Source organism: Phyllopteryx taeniolatus, chromosome 10, assembly GCF_024500385.1.
Source record: "Phyllopteryx taeniolatus isolate TA_2022b chromosome 10, UOR_Ptae_1.2, whole genome shotgun sequence".
NCBI classification, from domain to species: Eukaryota; Metazoa; Chordata; class Actinopteri; order Syngnathiformes; family Syngnathidae; genus Phyllopteryx; species Phyllopteryx taeniolatus.
The window spans coordinates 17,532,537-17,551,472 of NC_084511.1; the positions used below are offsets into that span (position 1 = coordinate 17,532,537).

Sequence of the window (18,936 nt, forward strand, 5' to 3'; positions counted from 1 at the left end):
TTGCTGCAGTGAGAACTGTCCACGGTCCTGAATGTGAGCATGTGCATGTTCATTTACTGTACGTACTGTACGGGCAGGTGGCTTTGTATTCACTCTCTAACCTGCTTAACCTACTTTCCACTTGGCTGTCTTTCATCCGTCTACAGAGATAAATATAGCAGGCTTAACAACGTGCACAGTTTGTCCATGTATTTCAAGACACACAAATGGTTCCGACTATTGTCTCTGCCTTTACCCTGAACGCATCACTGATTATTTGACTAATGAAACCTGATTCCTCTGAGAACATGTACTTCATATTCAGTCCATTAACCCGACCGATATAAAACATGTTGGGACATGTTTGGGCCTTTATTGAAATGAATATGACCAACATAAAGACATTTTATGATGTTAATTGTCCAATTATGTTGACAGCTGTTGTACTGTATTGCAATGCCAGTTGAATTGCAGTTTCCTAGCAACTGGAGAGGTGCAATTAAATTATTTTTCTTCCCGCTTAAGTGGCACCATTTCCACTCAGCAATTTCAGTCTATATTCCCCCAAATCCACAGTTGTGTACATGCTTTTTCACCTTTAGGCCAAATTGTTTGTCAATTTACATCTTACCGCTCATATTTTGTTGGTCATGGGGGGGTGGGGTGGGGGTGGGGGGGCTTGAAGCCCAAAACACTTGTACAATCCGTTCATTTGATGAATTCTGTCCTAGAATCTTCCATCCTGAGCTAATGATTGTACATGCATTCTTTTCAATTAATTCACTGTCAAGGGAGTTGAGAATGGGGATTTTGGGGGAGGGGAAAGGAGAGCCAGGGGAAAAAGAAATCCAATCCTGCTGGTCTGAGGACTCTGAGCAATACAGCATTAGTCACATGCTGATGTAATTGGAATGGCAGCAAGAGTAAAGCTTGCAGGTTTAGGCACAGCCTGTAGGCTTGATTTAAAGCCCACACACAAACTATACACCCCATCCCTTTATATCTTTCGCCTCTTCCCTTCTCCACCTTATCTCCTCCACCTTGCCTCACACTCTATTCATTCACCAGCTACTGCCATGCATCTCCATCTGCACCCTTTTAACAGAACAGTGTAGCAGCACTTCATCTCATTTAGATGCTAACAAACTGCATTTTTTAAAAACTTACACCTTTAATATGATTTACACACTTGGCTGACTATGTACACAAAGGTTAGGTTTTATTGCTGAGTAAATATCTCCCGACCAAAGTGCAAAGTTAGAACAGGATGAGCAGGTGGATCCGGGCCAGGGTGCTTGCTCGCTGGGCTTTGCTGCTGCTCAGTCCCCTGACAGATGGACTGGCAGGGCAATCCTATTACCCCCATGTGTTGAGCTCCTTTAAATGCCAGGGTGGGTTGCATAGTTAATGGGAGGCAATGCATGTTTGCTGGTAGAATCTCATGCTACTAAATCATAATCATCCTCATTTGTTTGATAACACAGAGGAGATACAGTATGTCACCCTCCATTCCACCCACCCCTCATACTTCTCTGGAGCCAATTCAGAAAGTGGCCAATGGACGAAAGACAAGTGGCTCAGAACAATAACGCTGTGCCTCGTAAATTGGCCAATTTACATGACCTAAGCTCAATAATCATTTTCTCATGAAGGACCTCAAGTTCTGCATCTCATGGTTCATTGGTCCCTCACTTATTTACTCATTGCACTGCATGTCTGCTGGGTAAAGACCTGTGACAGCACAAATATACGGCCGGGCCGCCGTGCTTCACGCTTGCAGGAAATGCTCAGGGGGAGCACTCGACAATTGGAAAGCGTGTCCTCAATTCTCCTCGACAAAGTGGGCTAAATTAGATTCTACCGATCCAAACGTATAGGGACAATCACAGGGCAATGATATTTTAGTCATGCCCAATTGCTTTTCTTGATGTGTGGTAATTGCTTGACTCGGGGATGCCGGTGAAAGGCCGCTGTCTGCATACCAAGTAACATATGTGCGTATCGTATGTAGGCGTGGACATATCAACACTGACAGCCAACATTCACTAAAGATTTCATCCAGTTAATGCAACAAATCAATTTAAGAACCATGGGCCTACAACCATAACAACATACTGTATACTTAGATATTCTCTAAATTTTACAACATAAAAGCCAAGATGTAATACAAGCCTGAGCGAGTACACTCACCAGTCACTTCCATCCATTCATACACAGATCAAATCAGTCTTTGGTTAACCTAACATATATGTTTTTGGAATGTGGAAGCCAGATTATGCAGAGAAAACCCACGCAAGCAGGGGGAGAACATGCAAACTTCACACGAGGACCTGAATAGAGATTTGAACCCAAAACCTGAGGCAGGCACGCTAACTGTGTCCAGTTCAGTATATGAGAGGAGATCCAGTACTGTGTTCCAATTAATTATGTAAATATATAATATTCATGGCATCAACCTTCAGAGTATACAGCAGTTTGAATGTTTTTGAACAATAAGATATACGGCATTTCTTCATGCATTGACTCAAAATTACAGCATAAATCAGTGCAAGCAAATCACAAATAGTGCAAGAGGTCACAGGTCACAAACCCCTGGTGGGCCATATTTTCATCGATAAATTAGATTCTTTAGTAATCCCATGAGGGGAAAGAATTATACGGTAGACTGAGAGCATTGGGTTCAAATTAAAACATTTCAATACATTTCAATTTTTTTTAATACTTCCAAATTCAGAGTAAAAAACGTACACAGAAAACAGAAAGTCTATTTGCGATAGCATTTTTTTGCAGTTTGATGTTACATTAAGTTGTGTGACAATCAGTGTAAAAACAGCTGCAGTTTGTTGCATGATGAATGGATAAGGGGAGATGTGATTGAAATACAGTATATATGCATAAGTGCAGAGCAAGGCGGCATTGATCGCAGGCTTTGTTTCCTCCTTATACACACAATTCTGTACCTTATACATCCTTATCTGGTCCTTATTTGTCTTTCACACATACACCAAACCTCTCGCTCTCCTCTGGCAAAAATTAACCTTCCAAGCGTGTGACTCCTTTCTATTAAATCCATTGTTTCATTGATTTCAATTCCATTCAGGTGTGCAGCTTAGCTGACTTCTCAGTGGCAGAGTATCCCTATTGTCCTTCTAGAATGATCCTGTTTAAATATTGATAGAGACGGGAAACACTGCGGACCACTCAGTCAGATCTAGGAGGTCAAGGATGGAAGCGTTTTTCTGCAAATTTCATTAGGGGAGCAACGGATGTAGAGAGGGAAGCACACAACCACACAATTCTCCAACAGCTTTCATTATTCCCTCCATGGATAATGCCCAGTAATGTATTCCAATGGAGGTGAAGGGTGATGGTGTGTAAAATAGCATAATGTAGGAAGGTGCTTTTTGCATTGACAGTCTGCCTTCCTCACAGCCAGATCCCCATTAGAAGTGGTGCTGAGGATCTGATGTGCAAATGGTCCTGTGGATTAAAGAGCTAATGCATTTAAGAGAGGGGGCTCACCAATCCCTTTATTGCCGCTGCTGCTGCTGCTGCTGTGCATTGGGGGCTTGCACAAGGGGTGATACCCAGTCCCTTTGTGGAAGCGGAGAGATTTAGGTTTAAGTGAGTAGATAAGAGCAGGGACTTATGCTTTTCTCACATACACAAAGGACCATCAAAGATTACCGTAGGTCCAGGAGTACGCATATTGCAGTGTTATTAAACTGTCAATGAGATCTTTCTAGAAGGAGGCGCAGACGGCAGGTCTACTAATCTAATTAATCAGCGTCTGGGCTCCTTGTTTTTTTCTTTTCTTCTGCATCCTCCTTTCTTAACAAACACTTCTTCTCCGTGTCTGTTTTTGTAAGCCTTTGTGCTTTGATTTATTTGAATACACTGCCTATCCCGCAATATCTGGCATACACTCCTCTGAAAGCCTCGGTTGTCTTTGCTGTCTGCTGCTGTCTTTCTTTATGAACACAGTTCATGAGTAAAACAAAAAAAAACAACAACAAAAAAAAAGGTAACAACAGAGCAATGCACTGCTACTAATATTTGAGGGACCAAATGGAAATAAATGCAGTACATGTGCATTCACATTTTCTGTAAAATTCATATTCTTTGTATTAAGTAGATATGCATATTGGTCAAGCTCCCACACTTATTTTTTATATAAATTAACTGCAAGCAGGGCGGCACGGTGGTCGACTGGTTAGAGCGTCAGCCTCACAGTTCTGAGGAGTGGGGTTCAATCCCCGGTCCCGCCTGTGTGGAGTTTGCATGTTCTCCCCGTACCTGCGTGGGTTTTCTCCGGGCACTCCGGTTTCCTCCCACATCCCAAAAACATGCATTAATTGGGGACTCTAAATTGCCCGTAGGTGTGAATGTGAGTGCGAATGTTGTTTGTTTGTATGTGCCCTGCGATTGGCTGGCAACCAGTTTAGGGTGTACCCCGCCTCCTGCCCGATGATAGCTGGGATAGGCTCCAGCATGCCCGCGACCCAAGTGAGGATAAGCGGCTCAGAAAATGGATGGATGGAACTGCAAGCAGTCAATGTCCACGCAAACAGCAAATAAGTAGGCTTGCTGACAGGGTGGACATTTTTAGCAAATGTTAGCATTTAGCAAGCACATGGTGGACCTTCACTTATGATTAAGCAGCTTATGGTGTTTAACAATTGCTTTACATTTATGAAAAGATTTTCTCTCAGTTGATATTTAACTATGACAGAGTTGACATATTAAGATTGACAGGATCCAACTACATACTGTACAAAATATAATGAAAATCAGGAAACATAAGTGTAAATATTTATCTTGCAACTATCCACGGTTTCAACCCCCATTAAAGAAAGATTGAAGAAATATTGGTATGTCAGTGAAAGCATCAAAGGGTTTCTTAAAGACACAGTCACCCCACAATGACATGGTGGACAGCAATTTCAGGGATGCATGCAAAATGTGTAATATTATGGGAAATATAAAATGCATGGTCAAAATGACCGTTATATCAAATAACAATTTATTATATTATTATTGCACACACTGTAGTGAGCAGAAAAGGGTGTGGGGGCAAAATGTATAAAATGAAGAAATTACATTTTAAAAGACTTCTCACTGTCATAAATTGTGCTAAATTGTTTGACCACTTACAAGACCTCAGAGTTTCATTACTATCCTACATCTGAGTGATTCTGAAGAGGACCCCAAAGGCATTTTTAAGTGATGTTGACCATATATGGTGATTTTTGTCCTATTGTTATACCCTTTGCGATTTTTCATTTTTGTCGTTTCAATGTTAGAACCAGCCCCCCCTCCCCCCGAGGGCAACAATAAAAAGAAAACAAGTTTCAGACCGCTGCCTTACATTTTCCCTTAATGAATGTTCATTTGAAATGCCATTAGCTATTAGTCAATCGTAGAAGTGTGCAATGACATTAGAGATGCCTCGGCAGAGGAGTGGCAGAAATGGTCTCACAGGGTTTAAAGAGGCAACGCGCTACCAGACCATAAGGCTGCTGTCAGTTTAACACGAACTATCGTGACTGGTGTTCATCAGCATACTTTATTAGATTCTTCTTTGGGTGTGCGCGAGAGTCTGCAGCTTGTGAGTCCGTGTGTCTCCCAGCCTGCATGGGAGGGGCCCTTCTCTGCTCAAGAGCGGAGGCAGCAGCGTGTGTCGTGTGTGTAGCGAGTCAGCTCCGTGAATGAGATGAAGACGATCATGTTCGATTTGGAGGAATAGTAACGGAACCACAACAGAGGTGGCGAACTTGGCAATGCAGAAGTGAGCAAGCTGTGTTGACGCATAATCCGGCCCGCCCCGCTGGCACTGGGAGGGGGCAGCAGAGCCATCCTCGACCTGAACTCAAATCCTGGAGGAGAGATTTACGAGTGCGCCGCTGCACCTGGCTTCACGTGACATTTTTCCTCATTTGTTTATTATTTTTATTTTTTATCTTTGGGTCACACGCCATTCACTGGAGATTAACGTGAAACAGACGACGACATTTTAAAGCAACGCAATTGGAAAAAAACAAAACTTGCAAGCGCCTCCCGGCACCGTTTGATCACCTGAGTGAGTCCGACTATTTGATCGCAGTCGTTCCACCGCAATGACAAGCGCCCCGCTGGTTCCACGGCCCGCCTGCTGACGGAACCGGGCCAGGATGGGAGAGAGGTCTGCCGCTGTCAGGATCCCGAAGCAGCCGATTCATCAATGGAGGAGGAGAGCGACACCCGGAAAATTAACAGCAGCTTCCTTCGCGACCACAACTATGCAACCGAAGGTATTTCCATTTTAAACCCACCGCGTGGTTCTTTTCGTACAACAGGACTGATAAATGAATGGATCAGAACATTTGAGCAGTGGCTCTATAATGTAATGACACAAGGTACCATTTCGAGCATCGTCACGGAGTAGCCTGGTGGAGAATTGGACATGATGAGGTGCAAATCCAGTCATGCCATTTTAGGATGACCAAGGCTTTAATCTCTGTGGCCTAGCCTAATTTTAAAAATAAATAAATACATTTAAAAAAAAAAAATACATCAAAAAAGGCGGTTAAATCTTCCATTGTGAACATGTAATGCCATAAAGCTCTTGAGTAAAGAATGACAAATATTTTCCAACAAAGAATTATAGTTTAAGGTCTAAATTAGACCCAACTAGTGTCTCTTTCGCCTCTCCTTTGCTTCACTGCTAATATAAAAGAATGGGGACTCAATTGTATCATTTTGCTCTCACTGGAAATGGAACCAATGAATGTCAAAGGTCTCTCGCACGCACACACAAACAAAAACACACTGATAACTGAGCATTGAACAAAAGCTGTTATTGCTGCTTCAGAGCAATAATTGCGGCTGCTCCTATATCGCGTGTGCGTGCATGCGTGTCTGTTGTACTCCTTGACCACACACATCGGCCTCTTGATTATTTGCCTGTTAGCTGTTTGATGGTTAATAGTTCCCTCATGTTCCACCAATCAGCTCGCCAAGCTGCTTGCTCAACATAAAAACATTGATTTAAGTTAAGCTAAAGGCTGTCATTAATCAAATCACTTGTCTCGTTAGGGCTGCTCTGGCTCCATAGTCACTAATTATGCAGATTGGTTTGTGGTTTTTGATGGCTGAGGTGGGACGGGTAAGAAAATAACAATAATAACTTTAACTTGCAGCAATTAACTAAATGTGCTATATTGTCATGCATCATTTTTGAGTGCTTTTAAAAGTTTGTTTATTTTTAAAGTTCCTTCACCTTAGGTACTGTAGCGCCAATGTTTTTAATGATGTTTTTATTTGATTTCAAAGAACCTCAACTCCTTCCACTATTTCAGTTTAAATGCAGCATAACTAAATTTAGCATCTTTATGAATTCAAATAGCAGTGCGCTTCTTGCTGGGTGTGTGCAGGTTTACAGGATGGGTCAGAGGCCGCACCCTAATGCTCCCGGAGTTGCAAAGCTTGAAATGCAGTGTTTTCAGGTCAGTGTGGTGGAGTACTGGCTGACTGGTTGCTTACACACAGAGGAGGACACTAAGAAGTGGGGGATGGATGTGATGGATATCTTTGTTTGCGCAGAGATGAAAAACTGGAGCATCTTCCAGTTAGTGTTTCTGCCTGACTCCTACAAAAGAGTCCCAGTCTTTTCCTTGTTTTATTCAAGACAAAGTGGATGAGAGGGACACAAGTTGTAAACGACTGCCCAGCCTGTGGACCATCTGTGCTTCTCAAACACGCCAGGCCTACTTTTGTTACATTTTATTGCTTTAATTTATGATCGTCACACCTCGTATATCATGAATGGGTGTGCATGAGTCTATTGCTTGCTCCCCCTAAGTGATATGAAGTCAGACTACAGCCAAAGATTATAAGAGCAGGTGTCTGGGTCTACCTCCCAGCCTCATGATTCACACACACACAAACACGTTCCATCAGGCCCAGTCCATTCAGAACACTCACAGAGATAGACAGTTCTCTGATGAGTGGTAGCGAACTTTGATGGATCCCCCCACCACCCCACCCTCCCCTAGGCAGTGCTTGCTCAGAGCAGCAGGAGCCTGTAATGATGTCACATTTTAATGATATCAATGGCGCTGACCTTTGCCTTGCACCAATCCCATGCCTGGCTGAGTGTGTGGGTAGTTACACTGATGAGACGAGATGTCAGTAACTATACATTCACAGTCACTTTAGGCACCTCCCGTCAAAACGTCATCGTTATTTCAAAGAACGAAAATGACACTATGGTCTCATTTGCCAAATTCAGCAGCAGCCACCTGCAGATGAAACATCCATCGCTAATGGCAACTGGATAGATGGTTCTGGGTTTCGTGACTGCATGTCTCGCTGTTAAGGTGCGCGCTGACTTAATGTTGTTCTCTTACAACACAGACCAGTGATCAATTTAATACTCTCTACCTAAGAGGGTAAAAAAAAGATGTAAATTGCTTCCTTGCTGTGAGGCAGGACCTAGCCTAATGTCTGCCTTGCTATTGATTTTTGTTCCTTTACGGAACAATGACCTAAAGATCTCTTGGTAGTACACGTAATCCTTTCCTCCTTCTCTCCCATGCCCCCCACTTTCTCTCATTTTTAGCAGTTTATACATGTGACTATGAGGCACTATGTGATATGAACCCTTCGTCTGACTGACTACTGAGGCAGAATTCATATCAGAGAGCTCACAATTCTTATTGCTCCCGCTTGTGAGAGCAGCTCAGCTTGCCTGTGCCAAGGCAAACGGCCCGGGGCTACACTTTAGGACCCCGGCATGAAAAGACTTAGTCCACTATACCCCCAGGTCCCATCCATTATTCACCACGAAATGTTCATAACACCTCGCCTCACCACATAGTGCCAGTCGAATAAAATGTGTGTGCGTATGGGGGTGATGGGGGTGGGCGCTTAATGGCAAGCTGTGAAGTTGGGGCAAGTCACACTCCTTATTCAGCAGCTGCTTTCTTGCCCTGATTAGCTTCATATTAGGTCTGCAGCGCCATGAAAATTTAATGAGAATTTATGAAAGTATACCAGTGGCTCTAAAGCTGCACAATTACAAATATATCTTTTTTTCTCAGCTCTGCTGCGGTTTCCTGGTCAGCTATGCTGAGACGCTGTGACGGCTTCACCATGTGTGAGTCTTTCAGTGTGCTGACAGCCAGGAGGCTGAGCAATGTTTGACCTCTGAACTTAATAATCGGGTGCATTATAGTATATTTTGATAGCTGATCGCTGTGTTCGTATGGGACAGCACACAGAGTATTTTATATTCTGGTGATTATGTTGATGTAGAAACATGAATTGCGACTCTCCAAGAGACATCTCATTTTTGATTCCTTCAGCCTTGAAAACAGGATGAAAGGATTTCAGATAGAAAGCGTGGGGGAGCTTTTGTTTTCTTGGCGGATTAAAATTCAATGTGTCCCCGTTACACCCCCCACTGCACACCCTGATGCATCACTCCTCCCTCCATTCCATGTCTAATTTCGATTCAATATCAACAAGAAAGGTTGGAAGGCTTCTTGGTGTTTGATGGGTGCCTGAATCGATCATCGACTTCATTCTAATATCTGTCCTGTGCTGTGTCTGCTGTTAGATGTGTGCCATTTGCCATGCGTTAAGAAAGTCAAAGAAATTGGGGAGTGACGCCTATTTCTGTGGAGTAGGGCGATGCCGAACATACATACACCACACATACGCGCATGCACGCAGACACACACACTCGCAAAAGGACAAAAGACGCAGCCATGCTCTCATGGGGCTGATCGAGGAGAAACCAGGTTAATTAGCTTGTTCACATCAGATCTTTACAAAGAGTCATGCTCCTCTCATGAAAAGAGCTGCTTTATGCTCTTTGGCTTTGTGTGGAGCTCATAAAGCTTAATAAACCCCTTAATCACATGGTTGCCACACTAGTAGGTTAGCAGCAGGGTTTGTTCAAAGTTTTAATTGATCTTTATTGTAATACAGCTCTGAATCGAGGCTGTGATCAACTGTTTATTCTTGACAGAAAAGTGATCAATTAATGCTTAATATACTGCATGTGTGATACAGTGGACCCTTAAAGGCCAAACACAATTGGTTCCGGTATGCTGGTCGACTGCCAATTTGGGTGTATTTCAAAACAAAACCATCATAAAGCCTTTCTTAACCGTACAGGCAGTATTTTCTTAAGTACATGGGAACACCCAAGAGTATTTAATCAGAGGTAGAAAAGAATTTGGACTTTTTCACTTAGGGGTGTACTCACTTTTGTTGCCAGCGGTTTAGACATGAATGTATGTGTGTTGAGTTATTTTAAGATCTGACATATTCTGAACTGCTGAGCCTCATTTGCATTGAAAAATGCCTTCAATTGACCATATATGGTTGCAGCAATCCCTTTAAAAATCCACGGATTGACTTCCCTCTCCAAAAAAGCGGGCAGAGAAAAAGAATGTCTCCGCGGGACCGACATGACTGAGGAACTTGTCAGAGAAGTGGAAATGTAACCCAGCTATAATTTACTTTTATGGGTTACAGAAATGGTCGAAACAGTGGAGGACTGGTTAGCACATTTGCCTCACAGTTCTGAGGATCCGGGTTTAAATCCGGCCTCGCCTGTGTGGAGTTGCATGTTTTCCCCGTGCCTGCGTGGGTTTTCTCCGGGTACTTCTGTTTCCCGCCACATCCCAATAACATGCATGCCCGTAGGTGTGAATCTGAGTGCGAATGGTTGTTTGTCTATATCTGCCCTGTGATTGGCTGGCGACCAGTTCAGGATGTGTCCCGCTTCTCGCCCGCAATCCTAGTAAGGATAAACGGTACAGAAAATGGAAAATGGGTTACAGAAACAAACCAAAAAATACTGTATGGAACAATTAATGTAGGTGTTACCTACAATAGGAAAAATGACATGGGGTGGTGGGAGAGTTTAACCCCTGCTGTTAACTCGGATGGCTTTGGTGACTGTCTTGGTGTGTTGAATTTGTAGTTTCATTCTTCTACCACAAGGTTTTGAGTGTATGCATGGAAAGAGCTGTGTGTAAATTTATGCACATCCCCACGCATTAGTCCAACTGGATAAATCCTATACTTTGCTTGGGAATGGTCATACGCACGCTTTACGCACACTTCTAGGGTTACGTACACTTGTACTACTTATATTTTATTCACGACTGGTAACATTTGTAGTAATTCTCAACTCAAACACTAATGGTAATTTATTTCTGTGACGTGTGTGAATTAGTCGTGAAAAGCAGGAAGAATGAATTTAATGTTTCTTAAAACACCAAGAAACTTCACATGTGACTCTTTGGTGAATTACTCAAGAACAAAGTGGCAAGCTACATTTAGGAGACCCTTACTCTACCCCTACTTGGCTCAATTATCATCCAATAGAATATCCGTCCTCTTCAGTTTCCTCACCTTTGTCCCAACTGCTTCTGGCCCAGCAACATTTTGGTCCCTGACACACACCAGTTTTCCAGGTTCTTGAACAGTTGACAAACAAAACTCAGAGAACCGGTGCTGGTTTGGTTTAATATGGAAAATGGCTTTGTGTTGAAACAGGGCCTTCCTGCTTTGAATGTTTTCATGTAACTTCTGGTGTATATTCTTCTAGTCCAAGCCAAGTTTATTTGTATAGCCCTTAATCAAAATAGAGTCTCAAAGGGCTTCACAGGCACATGGAACTGCAAAGTGGGAGATCCACCTTTCAGGATGACCAGGCTGCAATGGATGTCGATTGGTCAACATTTATCACATACTGTAGTATGGTGCTGTACAATGTTAATTAAGATGGCATAAAAGTCAATTTAAAGAGATGAAGCACCAGAGGTGATGCCTTCAGGAAAGTGGTTCTGCCTCAGGACCTGACTCCAGATTACAGCAATCGCGTGGGTTACATAATTTTAATGGCATGTATAGTTGGGTGTTGTCGGCATAACAGTTAAAGCTAATCTTATACTGTATTTGTGTACGATATCACCAAGTGGCAGGATATAAACACTGAGCAAAACAGGGCCAAGTACTGATCCCTGCAGGACTCTGCAAGTGATATTACAATAGTCAGCAGTCACTTTACCATGGAATAGACGTTGCGTCCTATCTGAGAGATAAGAAAACCAAGAAAGTGCTGAGCCTGTAATACCGATATACATTTCGAGGTATTGATGTGGTGTCGCAGTCCGTAGATTAAGAGCCATAGTCAAAATATCAATAGTTCAAATAGATTGGTAGAGGCCATGTGATCATTAAGATGTTGTGCTGAAGTTTTTTTTCAAGACTGTTCCAAATAAATGGGAGATTTGACGGTCGTATAATTGCAAAGACTCCCTTCTTATTTTCTTGTCACGCTCTTCTCATAGTCTTTGTTGTAGGTGGATCCTTGTTTGGTATTGGTGTTGCAAAAAAAAAAAGCCAAAGAAAAATCAAAACACTGTTAATCCTTCGATGCCAGCTGAACTGAGCTGTAGTGAAGAACATTGAATGCATAATGGAAATTTCAAGTTTTTGGGCAATTTTTGGGACAAACAACTACCCATATTTTGGTCAGTATCTGTGTAAACCTTTGGGGCTTTTAAATGTTGAGGTACCTTGCATTGCTGTGTCCCTTGATAATACTACGGAAAAGACGATGACATGGATGCTGTTGGTTGTCATAGTGAAGGGAAAGAGAGCGTGACGTGAATTATCCCCATGAGTCTGATCCTTTGACGTAGGCAGCTCAATGCAAGTGCTTTAATCCTGCCCTCACCACGTCTAGAACAAAGCCTATGTTGCTCTCTGGATTGATGTACAAAATACGCTTTCCGTGCAGATGAACCGTTTTGGGCTGCATGATTTACACAACAACACCTCTCGAGGTTGGCTGAAACCTCAGTTTGTGTTCTTCCCTTGACTGGATGTCAGAAGAAAGTGTTGTCTCGAGGTGAGCCAGGGTGCGTCTATTTTCGCCTGGGTCAGTCTGTTCCAATCAGCGGATCTACACTATCATTTATTGACCTACTTAGTGCAACAAGCCTAAACCGTCACCTGTACTGAATCAGTCGTTCCCTCCTCCTTTCTCTCCATCACTAACAATGCTCTCATGTCTATAAATACATTCAATATCCCAGCACCCTGCTTATTCTCCTGGCTCCCTATTGCATTTCAGAATCAATAATACATACTGTATCTATATTTCATTTAGTTATTTGGACTCGCAATTCCATATTAGACTGGTGAATGAAAACTAGAAGAGATTTATAGCAGCTCACCACATCACACAGCAGCAAGCCAACACTGTGTTATTTACTGGTTTGATAAATGTGTGTTATGTCAAGCAATGCAAGAAGCACTGACCTGTCCATGTCAGACCTAGCTGGACACACAATTGATGGCCTTTGTCTGGCTAGGGTCTGCTGATGAACCATGCTTGTGTGTGTGTGTGTGTGTGTGTGTGTGCGTGCGTTCATTTCTGCATATAATTACATGTGAGCTTCATAATCACCACCCTACTGTTAATCTCCCATGAACCTATAGTTAATTACAAATTGGAATTTATTGACTTGCAATTGCTCTATTATGATGTGTCTAACTTGACTGTAAAAGGAAGCATATTAGCAAGGTTAAGACACCAACACCAGGAACACCCTGGCCAAATTCTGAGTTATGGGGGGTGTGAGGGTGGCAAAAGACATTCTCTTTATATTGTCAGTATTTTTCTCTCATTTTGATAAAAAACTGTGTTAAATTTGGACAGTATTTACAGTAAAATGCACAAGATTAAGAAGATCCTCAACACAACAACAGAGTTTCTTACTGTTTTTCCACTTTTTTTGTGGCGCCAGAATATGGCCATTCAGCAAGTAAAAATCCTCTTAAACTCAAAATTTGACCACGTATAAATCACTTTGGGTTTAGGCCAGTCAAATAGGAGTTCCATTAGTGCCTGAGATAGAATAGATCTTGTCTGCCTTGAATACATTTGCATGCAGGGGGGGAACTAATTTAGGGGTTTCATCTCGAGTTTCAGCTTCAGTGACTTTTGCTGTTTGTTCATTCTGTGAAATGACTGAAGGACGAATTGGTGTGTAAACTTGCTAAATGGCGTCCATCAATTGCTGTTTCTCTTCACTGACTTAATGAGTTAATGATGAGGAAAGATTGGTGGAGAGAGAAAGAGCATCAGAGAGACCGAGAGTTAAAGGGGTTGAAAAGAAAACCTTGGATGCTGTAATACTGCTCAGCTGATTCATGTGGCAATAGTTTTGGCCTGATTCGTGTGTGTGTGCGTGTGTTTGTGTGTGTGTGCGCGCACATATGCGTGTGTGCGCATATGTGTATGTGTGTGTGAGGTAGAAACCCTCAAATAAATGCACAAAGAGGGAGATGCATTTGTAAGAGCATGTGCCACTTGTGCAATACATGAGTAACTGTAACTGTTTTTAAAAATGTATTTATTTATTTTTTCACAAAATGTTATTTGTTTCCTGATTGAAATGTTATCGGTCATGGCGCCACTTCATGTCTACTGGAATAGGCTTGAACAATAAAGCATAAAGCAAATAAGGCTTAAACAAATCAACAGGGCCGTGAAAATATTATTATTCCTACCTAGCCTCTCCCTGGCCCCTCCACCATGCTTATGTAGCAGCTTTACTCGGACACACACAGTAAGCTGGTCTGCAGGTAGTCTATTGTGAGGACATCACAAATCCTACGCTTCCGGAAATATGGTTTCTGCACTCTCGCTGAATTACAGCTAGCATCAGCAGCAAAGTCTATTGGCACACATGCACATACACACAACCCCTCTGCCTGCTGCTTGAGAAGGAAATGGTCTCCATAGCAACATTCCCCTCTTCTGTTCACAAGAAGGTCCACAAAGGGTGTGGGAGGGGGGGATACTAAACAACTATAGCTCTTCTCTTGCTCTCTTTCCCGACTAAAATAATTTTCTTTGTTAAAAGAGAGAGGAGCTCTGCTGTGCAATGTGTGACACACATAGTAGGTCAGGGATGTGTAGTTGTCGCAGCCGCCAACAGTATTTTCTTGCATAGGAAAAGCTACTGTACTTAAAGGCGAGGTGTGTGTTATTTACTTGTGGTACCACTGTAGATATGCATTAAGAACTGTCGTTAGAAATAGCAAAACAATCAAATACATATGTTTTTACATCACTAATACAGTATGTTCCGACATGGGCTACAGGATATACCTGTACTGTACACTTGCAGTCCATCCATGCATCCATTTTCTGAGCCGCTTCTCCTCACTAGGGTCGCGGGCTGCTGGAGCCTATCCCAGCTATCATCGGGCAGGAGGCAGGGTACACCCTGAACTGGTTGCCAGCCAATCGCAGGGCACTTCTTCATACAAATCAGTGTTTCTAATATGTAGCCCATCTTATTGGCAAAAGCTATAGCTCTTGTAGTGGATCTCATTACAATGTGCTGGTGTAGCAAATATGGACAATGCAGACGTGTTGGATACCTTTTTAATGAAGCTGCAACTAAGCTGAGATCAGGGACTTCAGACCTATTAGTATGACTGCAACATCCTTTCGAAAACACAAGAGTGTAATTATATGACACAAATTTGGCTCTCATTTCTGAAATATGGTTCTGGATATCAGCCAGTCACTTTCTCGTGACCCGAGCGTGTCTGAGATGTGTCCTCTGCTACTTAATGCCCGCATTCTTCGAAATCGCACCACTCTCTAATTTGTGTCTGCTTTTTTTTTTTTTTTTTTTTTTTAGAGGCTGATACGCCTTGTGTACATCCACACTGACATTTCTCTCTCTCCTCTCTGTGTGCTGCAGCTGACATTATCTCAACAGTTGAGTTTAACTCATCAGGGGAGCTGTTGGCCACCGGGGATAAAGGAGGCAGAGTGGTTGTCTTCCAGAGAGAGCAGGAGGTAGGAAATGCCCACAAAGCAACACAGATCATGATGAACCTCCAATCCACTTTGACAGCTTCAACACATTATAGCATCTGTAATGTGGGAACATTTTATTATTTGTAATTGTAAAGTAACCTGAAACTCAGACTCAGACGATGGCATCAAAAATACACGAAAATGATTGAAAAGAATTCTAAATAGTCAGCGCTGTTCAGATATACCAAATGCATCTACGATGTTGCACATTAGAATAATCGAATTTCCAATTTTCACCCCAAAAAAATGATCCAGTTTGCATTGTTAATTATTGTACACTTACCTGACCACAATTCTTCTTTTATAAAGATAATATCGCTAGTGTTCACTCACACTGTAAGATATGTATTAATCAATTAGTTTACTATTTAATATATGGTGGTGTAGGACTGCAATACATCATACTAAAAGCTTTATGTGGTTATTTTATTTAGTTTACGTGTATTTACACAAAGTGTTGCAACAGTCTGTGAAACATTCCTTGATAATTCACATGAATCTATGGAAATATACATATATATTAATGGGAATATCCTGGAAATTACTCAAATTTCAGATTAGTCTGGAACAATTAAAAACAATTGTCATTAAAAGTGTCCTACTATGAATATTTCCACAATATCCCAACTAAAATTCCCATGGAAAGCCCCCCCCCCCCCAAAAAAAAAAAAAAACATTACGCAACCCTAGCGACATGAGAGAGGTCAAATCTTAGTGAAGTATTAACATGACCTTTCTTGTTTCATACATACTTTTATTGATCTCATTAGATTGTGCAGTCGTACTGTACCTAATATCAAAGACTGAAAATATTCATGTACCTTATAGGCTTACACAATGTTTTCATGTTTGCAGCATAGCCAAATGCAGAGTTTAATTAATGGTCTCAGATACACAAAGATTTGGGCCAAGATTTGGCACATAATCTTTTTAGTCTTCTGAAGTCAAAAAAGTCAATCTGTAATTATTTAGTATATGTTTTAACTTTGCAGAGTAAAAGCCAGCCCCAGCGTCGAGGGGAGTACAATGTTTACAGCACATTCCAGAGTCACGAGCCAGAGTTTGACTACCTGAAGAGTTTGGAGATAGAGGAGAAGATCAACAAGATCAAATGGCTTCCACAGCAGAACGCCGCCTACTACCTGCTCTCAACCAATGGTCAGTCATCTCCTCTGACATTCCAGTAAAAAAAGGGTTGATGACACTAATGTCACAGAAAGTATCTTCTCATCTGCTCGTGCGAAGGTGTTTGTGTTCCACTCGGTCAAGCGTGTGCCACCAACAGAAGGCTTTAAATTGAGAGTTTCACGCATGGCTACCACAGTGCACGTAGACACACACACACATCAAATCATATCATCTCTTCACTTGCGCGCCAAGATCCACGGAGGAGACGTCTTGCAGATTGTGGTCGTCATGCATGGCTGCTACGGAAACGCTGGTGGAGGGTGGAGCAGATGGTGGAGGGTCCTGTGGCGAGGCCAACGCCAACATGACATCAATATACACAGCGGATATTGAAAGAAAAAAAATGGGGAAAAAAACAGGAACAACGTGAGTGGTGCCATCGTTCTCATTGGACCGAGAAGATGAGATGTAACTGATGTTTATAATGCAGAATTGGAATGCACCCAGATGGCTTTTTCAAGGCGGGGAATGTCATCAACTTGTAGATTGGTATCGGTGACATCGCAATCTGTGCCACCATCATTCATCATCCTGCACCCAGCTACATGCCAGATTGGATGCCCAACCCCCACACATCTATCTTGTATGCAAGACTGACTGTATAGCGAGAACTTTTTGAAGTGATTTTTATTTTTTATTTTTTTCCCCATTTCTCAGACAAGACCGTGAAGCTGTGGAAAATCAGTGGGAGAGACAAACGGCCAGAGGGCTACAACCTGAAGGATGACGATGGACGCATTAAAGACCCGTCCACCATCACGTCACTACGGGTAACCACGCACAGCAAGATCCGAACTCTCACCTCGTTTTAGTCAACAATTCTGCATACAATGTTAATAAATACACTGACAAAATGTCAAAGATACACAAGAATAAGGACTATGCTTTGGCTAACACATCATATGTCCCCAAAAGGCCATCATTCCCGCATCTGCTATAGATCTAGTGGTAAGCACGTTTGCCTCACAGTTTTGAGGTTTTGTGTTTGAATCTCAGCTCTTTGTGGGGGTTGCATGTTCTCCCCGTGCTTGCGTGGGTTTACTCTGTGTACTCTGACTTCCTCCAAAACATGTTAGGTTATTTCAACACTCTAAATTGTCCATCAATGTGAGTGGAACTGGTCATTGTCTATACTGTATGTGCCCTGCAATTGGCTGGCAACGAGTTCAGGGTGCACGTGTACCCTCTCGCCCAAAGTCAGCTGGGATAGGCTCCAGCTCACCTGTGACCCTAGGACAAGCACAACATGGAAAATGGAAGGATGTTTCCTTTGTCCCTCTTTCCAAAAAGTCCAACATTTTAGAACCAACAAGTCATAGCTCACCAGGAGAAATATTTTAAATACACAATCGCATTAATACAAATACTTATTCACAGTAAAGCTAATAAATGAAGGAAAACATTATGTAGTTTGATGACAATAAAAACAAAATTGAATAGCCATTTGACTATAATGTCCAACAAAGCTAATGGAATGACTTTATCAGTGACGTATTTTGTAATGTTTTGTTATTGTTTGACTTCTCACACATTGTGCATTGATTTTAATTAGAATGTGGTGCTGCAGACTTTGCTTAACATGATCTGATACAATCTAATCCCAAAACTTCAGATTTAGGCTTTATCTTTTATGACAACTTCCATGTGCTGTGTCTCAACCAATATGAAGACAGAGAGAAGACAGCCAGTTGAAAGTGAGGAATGAGTGATCAATATGTGCAATGAGGTGAAGACCACGGCGGGATCATCCTCGTTATCATTCCTCCTGCTGTTTTCATCATGACACGGAACTCACATAGGACAGTGTGTGTCTGTGTGTGTCATAATAGATTAGTGCTGTGTTCAGCGTGTCTGTACCTCTT

At 42.2% G+C, this 18,936-nt stretch overlaps 1 protein-coding gene across 2 annotated transcripts in view; it reads left to right on the forward strand.

The window, feature by feature from the left end:
• The window catches only part of ppp2r2ba (protein phosphatase 2, regulatory subunit B, beta a), a 49,294-nt gene that overhangs the window by 17,475 nt on the left and 12,883 nt on the right, over positions 1-18,936 (forward strand). The window contains exons 1-4 of one of the 2 annotated variants that reach the window (XM_061787856.1): positions 5,517-6,269; positions 15,768-15,865; positions 16,879-17,044; positions 17,732-17,844. In XM_061787856.1, coding sequence (XP_061643840.1) covers positions 6,200-6,269; positions 15,768-15,865; positions 16,879-17,044; positions 17,732-17,844 — 447 coding nt within the window. In that variant the 5' untranslated portion in view covers positions 5,517-6,199. Of the gene's footprint in view, positions 1-5,516; positions 6,270-15,767; positions 15,866-16,878; positions 17,045-17,731; positions 17,845-18,936 lie in introns of those variants that run through there. The other variant, XM_061787855.1, reaches the window with a different exon arrangement.